Source organism: Metopolophium dirhodum, chromosome 4, assembly GCF_019925205.1.
Source record: "Metopolophium dirhodum isolate CAU chromosome 4, ASM1992520v1, whole genome shotgun sequence".
NCBI lineage: Eukaryota > Metazoa > Arthropoda > Insecta > Hemiptera > Aphididae > Metopolophium > Metopolophium dirhodum.
Window position 1 is genome coordinate 459,586 of NC_083563.1, and position 15,410 is coordinate 474,995.

The following is a 15,410-nucleotide window of genomic DNA, read 5'->3' on the forward strand; positions in this document are numbered from 1 at the left end:
GTCCAAAACGGTAGCCTTGAAAAATTATAATATTATATTATAATTAAATCGTACATATTGCTGATAACAAAATGTTGACAGTGTTCGTTAAATAATTTTTGGATCTGGTACGTTTTCGAGTTACGTAGATAAATAATTATGGTCACTCTAGATGAATTTCCGCCGCGATATTCTGAAAATTGGTAAATTGTTTTAATGATTTTATCGCGGTGGACTTGATTATTTTATGCCGTAGTCCATAGTTAAGATAAATTGTATACGATATACATTACGGATTCACCCGTGAACATTTTTGACCGGTATGGACTGTATAAGACGAACAATTTTTGAAATTAAAAAGTTAAAATGTTTGTTAAGCGCCACCTATTGCAGTACGTGGTTAAAATTACCCTCTAAACCTTCCCGGTATCTCAAACAATCTGAAATATTCTCGAAAATCTGGTGAGTATAGTTTAAGAGTCCATAAACCACAACCATACACGCATTGCCTTTTATTAAGCTAACCTAACATGGTATTATCAATTGAACAATTTATTATCTGCTGACGCGTATCGTTCGTCGTTCTGGAAGTGTTTCGGTGTCGAAAATTACGATCTCGATGTGCAGAGTGCAGACCAATTCAGATACAACATACTTACTTTTATAGTTTTATAGTTTTATGACTTGTCTGACCTCACTTGTTTGATCCACTTGATTGTTTCTTGATCTCGTAGCGACTATTTTTAATTTTATGATTTCAAGTATCCTTTTAAATTTAAAATTGCTCGTGTTTGATATTTCCCGGTGGATCGTGGTTTGATGTGTACGTTTTTTTGGTTTAATGTCTTAAAATATTGTGCGATCACAAAATTATAATTTTTCGAAAATATTATTTATACCACAAAGAGATTTTTAATAGGTGCAATTAAAAAAAAAAAACATGTTAACATTAACGCCCGGGTAATAAAAATGTCGTCTCTATACTCAAATAGATATTTACTATTCGGCTTTCAACACACAGTAAAAATTATACTTCATTTAACTACCATTAAAATGTATAACGAATACAATATTTTATTGATTAATATTTAAATTACTGTTCTTAAAGTTTCTATTTTTCTATAAACTATTAGAAAGTCAAGTAATAAAATAGCTTACAGATAAAAAAAATAAGTATCTTAATGGCAACGATCGAACAATTTAAAATAATAATATATCCTCGTATCGTATTATAGTTAGGTATATAGAGCTATATTTTTTTATAGATAAAATATTTGAGTAGTACTGAAAACTTAAATTAAAGTATAATTTATTTCAATTACCTACTTCAAAACTATACATTAATTTTTAATTTAAGAAATAGTGAGATTATTTGGATATAATTAAATAGTATTCTTAGTTGTAATATAATTATTATAATATGCTTACGCTGCACAATAGTAATCCAAAAACTTAACCATAATTTGTGAGAAAGCTCTCAAAATATTAATAACTTGGTTTTAATATATTTAAACGTGTAGGCATACTGCTAGGCACATATTAACATAAATAATACTATGCATCATTATCTGCATTAATCAATTTATAATTAACCATAACGGTAACCTAATTATTATATTTTAGTAAGTGTACTATAGTATTATAGTTTTCAAAATAAAAGTTTATCGTGTAACACTATATTATGCATCTGAAAGATTGCGAGTAATACATTTATATAAATTATATATCTATTATCTATATAGATTGAAACCTCCCCTAACGGACACCTCCCAATATCGGATACCTCCTAATAGTAAACGTTTTCTTAGGAACCAACTACAAATGTTCTACAATCTGAACCCTTTGAATAGCGGACATCTCCTAATAACAGACGACATTTTAGCAACCGAGTGTGCTGGTATTTTGAGGTTGCATTGTATAAAGGTAGATGTCTACATTTTATTTTAATCTGATAAACTTAAAAATTGTATAGTAGGTAAAATTTATCTAGTGACGCGTTGTACCTATACATTTTAAAATAAACAAAAAACGATATAAAAGAATATTATAATATAATAATATTCTTTTAACTATAGTTTACGGTTGCAATTTACATACAATAAGCATAATATGCTTTATATTAAACTAACAATAGGTCTTACCCACGGTTATTTACTAGATATATAAATATATAATGGATAATACGGTTTTAACTAAAAAATTATTATTTTTTAAACCTCCATACTAATCACCTTTACTCAAATTTTCTTCAAGTTTTTTTATATAGAACTATTATTTTCTCATTAATTTATTATTAGTATACGTAAGCCAATGGTTGTGTAACTATTGAGCAATCGCTAATGACAGTGTTTCTTACACGAAAAGCTAAGTATTCGTCATCTTCCCTTGCCACTACGACTGACCATAATTAAAGAAATAAGAACATATGAGTACCTACCTATTTGATGCAAAACGTAATACATAGTACTTACTTCAAATGATAGATTTCAATTCAACGGCTATATCAGTAGGTATTGCTTTAAGAACGTCAATAGACTTAAGGTATAATGTAGTTTTAACGAATAGGTAATATGCAATATATATAACTATAGTTGTGTTTCAAACGAAATTCTTGTAAAAGCTAATAATAATGAAAAAATGCAATCTCAACCGAAATGTTTATTCATATTTTTTATATTATTTTTTGTAACACATTCCTTGGACGAAATGTTAAGTAAAATAACTTGCCGACCGTAAAATTGTTGCATACCTATTCAATAAAATTAATTCTTTAAATATGAACGCATTATAATATATTATATTATTTATATTATTATACTTTTGATTAAATGTTAAAAACGTTAAAACCCTTCTAGTACGATACCTTTACGTGTATTTTTAAAAATCTACACTATGATTATAGTAAGTAGGTGTAGATGACATTGGTTCACTTCTGATATCAAACATTTCTTATCAGTCTGTTGTAAATAAAATAATTTATCGTTTAATATTGATAAGTGCAAATGTCATTATCCAGGTCTCACGCTCCATTTATTCGTAATTATTATTTGGATACAATATTGTGCTTTAGCGTGGTGCGTTTCAAAATCGTGATTTGAATGTTATGTTTGACCCCAACACTCTTTCAATAAACATTAAATTTTAAATATTTTTTAAATATTTGAATATATTTTTTTAAATATTCGACTCGAAGATTCATTATTAGGACCTGAGGATTTTATTACTAACCCCGCTGTTACCTTGAAAACATTGTATTTTTCATAGATACGTTATACTCTAAAATATAATTTTAGGGTCTGGTCACTCTCTGCCAATATTCATAAGTACACAAAACCTTGAAGTTATTCAAAATCGATTCTTTATTTTTTTTTTTACTATTATACAAATGTGGCATTCTACGTCCACCGCATTCACAATATAAGCTATCGTTAGACACATTAAACAATATGAGGATTTTTACTGTCAGGAGAAATATTAGCGATTTGCAGAAGTTCGTGTACAAATTATAGGTCAATGGATATAAAACTATGAACTGTCCAGATATATTAAATTGGTTAAATTTTTACATCTCTCATTTCTGGAATTACCGTTCCCAATTTATTGACGGTACACCATTTTAGTACAATAGTCCATTAAAATCATTATATTATATTATATTATTATGTTTCTGAGCTTTGAAGTATGACAAAAAAGATTAGACGTCAAGTAGTCGAGTTTTCTCTAAAATACCATCATGTCTTAATACTATTAAATTGTTGTTATACTACGCGTTGACAATAATAATTAGTTATTGATCCTTATTTGATCGCAGGTGGTAAATACCATGAAATCTCAACGATTAACAGAATAATAATATCATACTCATTCTGTTGTTGTATTATAATGTAGGTACGCACTTAAGTAATAAACAATATTATGTAAACATACAAAACATAAACAATGAGATTAGAGCGGCAAAACAACAAGTCTGTTAAAATGGTTATACTCCTAAAAATCGTATGGCGTTGATTTGGTTGATTAAAATAGTTTTAAACAATAATGACCGCTTCGAATGTTATTTTGTGGAAAAATAATTTCCAGTGCGTGTCACAAGGAATTCATTCGTATTTAAAATCATTTTGTACCATAATATAGTTCGCGGTGACAGAAAACGGTTTGTTGTTGATAATAATATTATTATTATTATTGACAAACTGTGGGGGAAAAAATGAAAAATACCGAGAAACATGACACGAATTCAATAGAATTGAAAAAAAAAATGACAAATTCAGATTTAACGATCGATATTTCAAAAAGAAAGGGTCGAGCTGTTGCGGATAGTATGTATTACGCCGCCGCCGTATTGTATTTTATAGTATTAACTATTATTATTATTACTATATTATATGGATCTCAGTTATACTGCGCCATCGCCATATTATTACAATAAAATATGATAGATTGACTGCAAAAAGGAAATGCATTAGTTTATCCACTCCGGCGCGGGACGGGGGTAATATTTGTTTTCAAAACGTTTTGCAAAGCGCCCCCGGTGGTTTTGACAGGCCCCGCGCCGCGCACCGCCTCCCACGTGACGGGGTATAAAAGCCGTCCGCACACTCGGTGCCCGGCAACAGTCGCGACTTTTCTCAACTTTTGAACAGTGATACATTTTTCGTATAACACCTCACCTCACCTCTCCCCCCGAGGAGTAACCACTGTTACCATACCATTACATGCGCGTGTAACCGACGCTGTATAGACCACGGCCGGTGACGACAAAATCTCGTTCGTGTAAAAAAAAAATTGAGTCAAATTGGCGGTCGGTACGTACTACCTATACACTTACGGTCGGCGCGAGACCACTATAAAATTTGTTGTATAATATTATTATTGGTAGGTTGTCGAATAGTATAGGTACATATTATTATGCGATCGATAGAACAATATATTACCTATTATATTGCACTAATGTATTATAATTATTGTAAGTGCGTCTATAGACAGTAAATAAAATAATACATAAATGTAGGTATATATTGGTGTAAATATATTCATATTTATATATAGCTAAAGCGTCGCGCATTAATAATGATATTGTGACGAATAAATTTGTGACTGCAATTATCACGATATTATTATATTATTATAGTAGTTCTCTCGTAATTAAAATTACGCATAATAATATAAGAAGCAAATTCGGGTATAGTCCGTAGATTCGTTTTCGTCGTTTTGATCTAATAAACGATGTACATCTACAACAATAAATAACGATATAGGAATCGTAATATTCGTCGTATTATATTGTACTCGCATAATATTATGCAGGATGTAACTGAAATAACTGACAATAAATTATATGCAATAATAGGTACTTATTTGTTATATATAATTAATTTAACATAATATATTATTTGATATACGATTATAATAATAAATTTGAAATTTTTTTTTTTCGAAATATCTGTTCTTCTGTCTGTCACACACACACTTACACCGCTCGTATTATTATTCAGTATAGGTAACGCTTATAATAACATAATATAGGTATATAAGGTACGTGTAATTTGTCACCTATGTAACAGGGCCGCAAAAAAAAGGTCATTCGATGAAAGTCTTCCGTGGAAGTTGTTTAAAAGCGGACGATCCGGTATGTACTCGTATTATGATGATATTGTTGCTGGTTAATATATATATTTGTTCTTATAATTCTCGACAACATATGTGGAATGCTCCCGGGATGATTAACTCTCTACTAAATGTGCTTCGCGGGTCGAAAACACATATTAACATATATTACACAGCTCGTCACTAAAACCTCATCAATCTTTTCGTTTTATAAACAATTTACGGATCGCAATCTCGCACCAAACACTAATTCTCCTATTAAACGTACGTATATAATATAATAATATAATCATGTAACCTTAGTGTAAACGCTTTTAATTAAAAAGCAACTCTGTCCGTTGTTGTGATTTATGTTTAATTTAAAATTGGCACAGGATTTTTTTTTACGCATATATATATATATATATTCCGCGGACATATTATTATACAGTCATCCCGTTGTCGGTTTACATTTTATTATTATTATATACATCAAGATCTCTGTATACATACAATGCGTCGAGTAGGTGTTCTAAGGTTCAAAAACACACGCGAGTCAGAAAACTATATATGCAATGAGGCTAAGCAATTCTTCGAAAAATGATGCTGAGACATTCTTTTTGCAGCTCTCCGCGAATTTATTTATAAACCTTCCGCGATGAGATTGTATTTTGTAAACAAATTAATACTCACGCTAATTCGATTTTAGCCAAATGGAAAACGCAGTTTTCTCAATACTCTCGTCCTGCGCGACGGATATAATTAATATTCGTTTTCAAGTCGTTTGTATACTATATAATATTATGTGTTATAGCTACCGCCTATAGATGAGTTTCGACATTAGTAAAGGTAGATAAAAGTATATTATTATTGTAAAAAAAAATAGGTAGGTACCTATACGGGCTACACCCATGGACACTTTTTGTCGAGTTGATATTTCACATTATGGTACGTTTTTTTTTTTGCACGCCTGGTACTTATAATGTATAGTTCATTAAAATATCATATGTTCTACTTTCTTGAATTATAAAAAAATATAAATTAATTAAATTGCTACTATGGAATCATTATGCTCAGAGCGAAAAAAAAGTATAAGTACCATTAAAAGTTCTTACTTTCACGGTCAACGAAATTGTATTCAACACCATTAATATCTTTTTATATCTGTTTTAAATCGTACATGACTTCGAAAATGTTCTATATACATATAGGTAGTTAAAATGTACATGATGCATCCAAATACACATCTGTACATTTCATATTGTCGGTATAGTTTTAAATGAGTTTATAATATAATAGGTATCATGTTAAGTATTTACTTTTAGTGATAACATTATCAATAATTAATTTTTTTTTAAATAAACGTTTTTGATTCCCGCTCGATTGATTTTGGTCAGATATTCGTAAATAGTATCTTATGCTCAAAATCATATTATTATTATCACACGACCTATAATATTTATTAATATATAATAATATAAGATTGCCATGTTATCATTGAATTTTATTGGATATTATTTAGCTCGTTTGTAAAATTAAAACAATACTTTTTTTAATTAAATATATATTTTATAATTTCTTACTTTTCTAAATTGACTAACAAAAAACTAATAAGTATAAATTAATAATTATAAAACACATTTTTATAACTGCAGTATTTTTCATAACATTTAAAATAATGAAAATATTAATGGTTTTTGAGAATGTATTTTATTTACAATGTTTGAAACAACTAAACGCGTAAGCATTAGAAATCTATTTAATGTCATAATAAAATACCAAAAAAAAAAATTCAGTGCCACGACACAATTTTCATAATATTTTTATGAGTCAGCTCTATATTATTGTAGTAATGTGTAGGTAATTAGACAAACATAAATGTATTTTATAACCACGTGCATAATATGTCGTATCGGCTTAATTGCATATGATAAATATAATACAATTTTCATAAGCAACCCATAGGGAATGTCGTGCTGCAATTACTAAGGGTTGGAGGTATCATAAATAGACTTATCCTTGACTTCCGCTATGGGTGTTGTCGCAATGTTTTCGCATTAGATTTTATATAATTAATTAATTACATTAACAAATGTTTCATTTTTAATGAATCGCTTACAAATTGTATACAAATATATATAAATTTATATTTTTTAGTGTACAGAGTGTAATGTTTTTAATAAAACCTTTACGCGAAATCTTCGTTGACGGTGTAGTATTATAATGTATTTTAATTTATAGTAGTCTATTATATAGGCGTGTAGGTTTATAGAAAAGTAATTTTTTCGGAAAATATAAGTCGTATAAATATTATACAGTGTACAGTTCCCGTACAGCACGGCGTACCTATACTAACTAAACTAAGTACCTACTGTAAATGGGGCCATTTTTCTTATTTTTTACTATTGATATTTGCTTTTATTTTTTTATTTATATATTGTTTTTTACTGCTTTAGGCTATAACGATATTAAAGGCGGCGTCAGCGTACACGACGATAGCGAACAATTCCATTAGTTCGGTATGCCATTTCGGGATCAAGGCGGCTAGTCATTTGCGATAGGTATAGAGTGATAAATAACCGCATAACTCACTACGTAGTCTTTAGTCGGTCGTTTCTCGCCTTCTGCTATATAAATACTCCCACCGCTGCTGTGTTAAAAAAAAAAAAGAACACAAAATAAAACACGTCGTTTTAATTTCAATAAATTCATGCGAACCAACCAATAAGACATTGCGAACACCCGCCAATCGCTCGTCGGGAAGATGAGTCCGGTCTAATTTTTTTCTCCGTTTTTATCTTTCCGTTTATTATATAATATTATTATTGCATCGCTATAATATTATTCGAGCACGGCAGACGCGTTAGGAAAAAAATATATTTAAATATATCTAAACTCAAAATATCCTTTCCTCAGAAAAAAACCATTATTTTTTACACGTCTCGATTTTATACCGGACAACTACGGGACAAGTGAAATATGCGTTACACTTATCTATATTATAATATTATTATTATTATAATATGAAACACGCCTCATTGATTTCATAATAATATTAGTATGTTCAATAGGCAGATATATTTAGTATTACAGTAGATAATTGATATTATTGTTGTTGATTTGCAATAAGTTTTCATTAAAAGTTGCACCAATATAGACTATAGATTCCTTGAGACTCGGAGGGTGGTTATAGCTTATTTTTTCAATCAATAAATAGGTTGCTATATAGGATGGTTCACGCATATAAACTTAGTTTTGGCTAGAGAAAATCGAATATTTTTTTGTTTATTTCAAACGGTTGCCATTGGTTACAGATTATATTATAACTATTATAATTATTAGTAATATGACGTTCAACAATTGTTTACTACTATATTATTTAAAAAAAAATAAAAACTCTTCTTAAAATCAAATACCTATGAACAATATTAAAGTTATTACTTTTATGATTTACTTTCTAAATTTTAGACATTTTTTTTTTTAACTAAACACCGACGAATACCTATATCTTAACGGTATTGGATTTACGTCGGATTTAAGCATTCGTTGAAATTGTCTCCGGTCTTTTGTGTTTACGTCCTAAATATGCCAAGAGTTGAGTATAGTGGAAAATCGTAAAATTAATCCTTGTAATTTATTGTGTTTGTATTATATTATATTTCAATTAAAACAAAACGGAAACGATGGAAAGATAAAAAAAATAATCTAATCCGCACGAAGTCGGGTATTACAGCTAGTACTTTATAAAACCGCTTAGTGCATATAGTATTATTTTTTTTCCTAACTATGTCGAAAATCGTGAGTGCAGTCGTCAATCTGCATTCATCGCAAATTTTTATTAAAAATTACTTAGGTTCGTTTTATTTTTTATCATACCAGCCGATTCCTGACTGAAATAAAATTATGCTGGCTATGAGTCTACGGCTGAATGTATTCATTCGATTTCATTTGCTATTCGTTTACGGATTTCGTAAAAGTATCAATATATGTGGCATTTTTCCGATGATAATATATGAAAAGGCCACTGTCGTGAATAAGATTGTATCGCCGGCAGGTAACTAAATATTGAAATATTGTGACTTCTTCGTATTGCGTCATGGGCATTTATATTTTACGTTTTTGTTTTTAAACGATCATTTTTTAACAATATATTTTAATTTATAATATTACTTCCAACACTTCCCGATTCCTCGACCGAGAATAATTTATTATTTGATACGATCACGTTTGTATCATATCATATTTTACGCACGGGACTTTCCGTACGAACGTCGTATATACCTATACCCAGTACGTCCTATAGGTACTTGTTTTAGTGTTTTATCTGTTTAAATATTTTAACGACTTCATCACTTTTAATGGACACAAAGTGTCTACATTACAATTCCATTATTCATTAAGATAATAATAATACATTGGTGGCTATAGATTGTATTGATTTATTTTTTTTCAAGTATGGATGGCGTTATTCAATGCGTTATTCAATGTTTGTAGTATGTACTAATGTATTAATCGTGTCATTGCGTCACGTGGTAAATACGCTCATATACACTGCAGCTCACACATACTGCAATAATATTGTACTCGTGATCGAATAGGAAGTCTGTAGTCGAGGCGATCCGTTGTAATGTTTACTTTAGTGGTCGGAAAGTACTTTTCTAAACATCCAGTCAATACGTTTTCCGCGTCGAGCCCACCACTCACCACATACGTTATAAATATATTATCAGCGAATATCAGATATAATAATATTATTATTCTTATAAGGATCGGAACCAGTCATAATATAAGCGTGCCGTTTTCCGAGGAAAGTGGAAACTATACTGAATATTTAGAAAATCTAATCTACCAAATGATTATTATTCCTATATTTCCTCCCCAAGCTGACGTATATGCGGTGTACACGTCATGAGTGATTGTTACCGATATAAGGTATACATTACACCTATATAGTGATATTTATCGGTGTGTCTGTTTAACATATTATACGCATCAAGCACACTAGCACATTCCCCAACACCTATTTATTTTTTTCAAATCGATAATCAATTATTATTCTATTTGACACACGATAATATACGGATATACGACGATCATAATATTATATTTTATAGATGTGTTTATAGACAACGTGAATTGACCACACCCTTTAGTCTTTACCCCACACACCATTAAGGGTAGGTATATATTATATATACCTAATCATTTAGTATTTTAAACACAAAATAGGTAATGTAACTAATGGGTGTCTTCTTCCCTCAAAAGATTCACACATAATTACTCTTTCACATTTGCATATATTTCTAGTCAAGACTAGATTGTAAATTTCTTGTAAAAATAAAAACAAGGTCTGAATTCATAATATGTCTCTGCTCGTATAGGTTCGGGAACGTCTTGCGTACATACAATACTTATAATAATAATACGACATTTTATGTAGGTATAGGTACCTAATAACAATAGCGGTAGTTTTCACCGATTTTCAAACGATAACAACAATTTCGTAGGGTTGACACAAAAATAATTATTAACGTCGTATGCAATAATTTGGTCTATAGGCTATACTCCATACAATATCTATTCCTACCTACGACATCAAGTCTATACAAAATTATAACATAGTTTATTTACGAGTAACGAGTTATGGCTCACGTACCATAGTGACGTTGCAGAATTATATTCTATGTCGTATGCAGTATGTGTAATAAATGATAAATAATAACGATGTGCAGTATATTTTTACTGGTATAATATTGATATTTTGATAAAGTCTGTATTTTAGAGTACGAAACGTTCAATGATAATAATATTCAATTATGATTGTTGAAAACGGTGATGTTGCGCCGAACAGGATTTGAGTCGATCGGAACATGACTTGGCCCGCGATCGCATAAACAGTCACAACTGTATACGACAATAGTTATTATTTATTATGAATAAAGTAAATACTAACCAGATTTTTTTTCGGATTTCAATTTTTGGGACCATGATTTGCTTGATCAACTAACGTTCTGACTTAACTTGCAACGTGTAATCCCGAACGTTTCACGGAAAAGCGCTCTCGTGGTCATCCGGACGGTGGACGGCAACCTATCGTGGGCCGCAGCACTTTGGAATTTTGGATTGTTTCCGAGAGCCACGTTAAAAATAACTTTTAAGGTGCAGTAATATATTCTCAATATATGCAATTTTTCATAGTATCTATAATCATATTATCTATATTAAAATAACTTGTCGTCGACTTATAGCACAGTCGCTAACGCCATGTTATTTATAATAGTATATTATAGTTTACTGTAGTTCAGTCCACGTAAATCGTTCACCACGAATTCGTTTACTAGTTATTTATCGTGCGTTTCTATAACGTATGCGTCATGTTGTAGATTCCGTAAAAATTTCGACTACTTTTAAAATTACATTTTTGATAATTTATTTATCTGTACATTTTAATTTAATAGTGCAATAAGTAAAATAACGTATTTATATATATTATATATTATAAATCATTGCAAGTAAGAATATTACTGACTATAATATTATGTACAGTACCATTTGACATGTGGGCTTGAAAAAGAGACCATCGCAAGAAATGAATTGCCTTACTTACTATTATCATACATTTATTATACGTAACATAATGAGTATATGTTTTTTTTAATGTATTGTTGTACACAGTACCCACTGTATGTCAACTCTTATAAGTTATGCGTTTTCAGGCCATTAGCCATTATGTTTTCTTATGGGATTTTTACAGGAAGTGCAGTACTATAGAGCACAGATTTTAAATGAGTGGATTTTTTAAGGTTTTGGATCTGTTTTTAAAACCGTGTGTGGATCATTTACTTAATTTTAGCGGCTTCACTTACACCCCATGTGTGAAGAAAAATGGAAAATGTATTAGAATTTTCATATATTTAGTGAATTCGTTTTTTAGTACCTATAACTACCGAACATCGAACATTCTTACGTCCCCATAATATTTGGTTGATATATTAGATGGATATCGGTATGACGACGGTATCTATATAATAGTAGTAAGTTTTTGATTTTAAATTTAGCTCTGAGGATTTTCCGATCGTTCGATATGGCAATAAATTTATGTGATACCTGTACGTATAATATTAATGATATTATATTTTAACGTATAATAATAATATTTAGTAAATAAACGCGATAACGATGTTAGAGGTATATAATTATATCATTATAGGTACTTAACTAATCGTGCGACGGTTGTACAATAATATGATATTATAATATTATGTATATTATCTACAGTGTTAATGTGTGCCGTTTAAGTGTCTCGTACAGATAGAGAGGGAATGATAGTGAAAGAGTGAGCGAGGGACAGAGACACCCGAAGACGAAACGACAAACGTTATCATCTGCACGTCGTGTGTGTGTGTGTTTGTGTATATTTGTGTTTGTGTGTGTGTGTATTTGTGTGTGTGTGATGTGTACACTGCTTTATCGTTATTATTGCCATCATCGTAAATAATGAACGAACGATGTTCAGTGTGACAACGACAATAACCGTTGCGCGCGTGTGCCGGAGACGCCTCGTGTCGGATGCGCCGGGCGGTCAATCGTGGACGAGTCGTACTGCGGTACGTGCACGCTCGAAAACTTCTTTTTGACTTTTAAGTTATCAACCGTATTTTTCTTCCAATCGCCGCGATATTAACGTTTTTCTACCAGTTTTCTTCTTCGGTTGGTATTACATTTTTTTATAAGTATATTATATAACCGCAGTCGTCTGATGTAATATTATTATATATAGTTCGTCGTCATCCGTAGTGTACAATATTACCGTGTGACCATCCGTTTGACATCGTCGATTGTATCTGCGTACAATACATAGACCGAAGAAGGATAATCGAGACGACTGTGATATCGAGAGTACGGGCCTATGTAGTAATTATATAGTAATATCATTTGATGAATCGGAGCCGAGTCCTATGAGAAAAAGTTTTATAAAAATCATTAATATTTTAACACGCGAAAAAAACGCTCTACCTCACCGGAAAAAGTCGTGTGATAACATAATATTACTGTTGACTGTAGTTGCTGCGTAAGCAATACAATATTTGATATTTTTTTATATATTATGCTTTTTTTTTAACCAACCATTGTACCTATAACTTTTTCATAGAACTCGAGACTCGGTAGGTATGTTATTTTTTTTTTTTTTGTAATAATCTTAGAAAGAAAACTATAGATCCGTTGCCATATCATTACAATTATATTTATCTGTTGTAAACCTGCACGACCGGCACAACTGGCTGCGACCTGCAGGCCAACAACGCCGCCGCCGCCGCCCGGTCATAGTAATATTATTATACCTGTTGTACCTACACACAATTTAGTAACTACTATTGCAGTATATAAGACGCGTGCACTGTGTAAATAGTATCTACCTATAAAACGTATGTCGCACCGAGTTTTTAAAAAAATCGTATTCTCTTGTTTGGCGGCCACTTGCGACAGTTTTTTTCGATTATAATCGAACGCTGTAGCGTGCGCGTGCCGTTCAAACGCGTTACGATTATTGTTATTTTATATACGTTTATTATTATTCATACCTATATAATAGTCATAGTCGGTGGAGTTTTTTTCCGCCGTAAAAACCGTATTATCGAGTCGCCAGCGTAGTGTCGCAACGCCATCGGCCGCGACGTGATATCTCGATAAATGCCTGTGCATTGCCACCTGTGTATGTATAATATGAGCGCCGACGATATTTCGAAATCAATAAATTTTTTTTTTACACAGTATAAAATATTGTCATAGATCTACATACTAAACGGTAGAAAATAATAATATCAATACGCCGCCTCCGCCGATTATAATTAATATTATAATATTATTTTGTCCGACACTGCGCAGGCTGTATATACGCGTCTTGTAGGTACTCTCTTATATTATAGTGATTATAATAATAATAATTATTATTATTCAACCGCGTGATGACGTGTCGTTATAATGCAATAATAACATTATTAGCGATAATACGACGACGTAGTTCTTAATTTATTATGTTAAAGAAAAAAAATAACTTGCCCGGGTAAATAAACGCGGGACCTTGACCGGATTACACGCTCGGTTTTTTTTTTTTATACGCGGTCGTGGCTCTAGAAAGGATTTTCATGTATTTTTCCGAATATTGAGTAGGTATTTTCCAACCGGCCCCATGTCGCTGTATATCGCCACGACCGTATGTAATATCATTATTATGATATATTATGTGTGTATAAAAGGCGAATTCGTTTCACATTATCCGACTGCGGTTAACGCTCCCCCGTGGCAATATTATATTAAGTCGCGTATATCGAATATAATTATTATTTTAGGTTTTACTCGTTATTCGATAAAATTCACATAGAGCAGACTTACAGTTTTCTCGAAACGCTAGCAGCAGAAGTACCGCGACGTTGAAAAGACAGCGCTGTCTCACATTCGGAGGAATATATTATATAAGTCGAGTTTATTAGAACACCATCACTACCTATATATTTGGATCCTTAATAATGTGTTACTCCTCATGAGTATAATATTGTATAGATATTATATATTTATACGACTTATTTTGTATTTTAATATTGCAGTTTATGTCTCGGATTTCTTTCTAATTGCCTACACGATTCCGGGATCTTTGAGCTATATAAATAGACCCTTTAACAAATTACACCAAACGTGTAGTACAACATAGGACTGCAATAATTGCATTCAGCGCAGAACCAACTATGTGTTGTCAACTTTAATATTAAAGCGAATATTGACCTGTTATCAAAATATCAAAGGATAGAAGATCATAAATCATAATATTAGCTGTGTTTGCACGTTGG

General features: G+C 31.1%; 1 protein-coding gene across 4 annotated transcripts in view; it reads left to right on the top strand.

Annotated features, from left to right (window-relative positions):
- LOC132944019 (four and a half LIM domains protein 2) overlaps nucleotides 1–15,410 on the top strand; it is a 104,726-nt gene that overhangs the window by 41,253 nt on the left and 48,063 nt on the right. Inside the window, exons 1-2 of one of the 4 annotated variants that reach the window (XM_061013228.1) lie at nucleotides 13,092–13,275; nucleotides 13,346–13,464. The exons of 2 other annotated variants lie outside the window; for them this stretch is intronic. Coding sequence is in view for 1 of the 2 variants with exons in the window: in XM_061013231.1 (XP_060869214.1) it covers nucleotides 13,475–13,479 (5 nt within the window). In the remaining variant the exon portion in view is untranslated. Of the gene's footprint in view, nucleotides 1–13,091; nucleotides 13,276–13,345; nucleotides 13,480–15,410 lie in introns of those variants that run through there. One more of the 4 variants, XM_061013231.1, reaches the window with a different exon arrangement.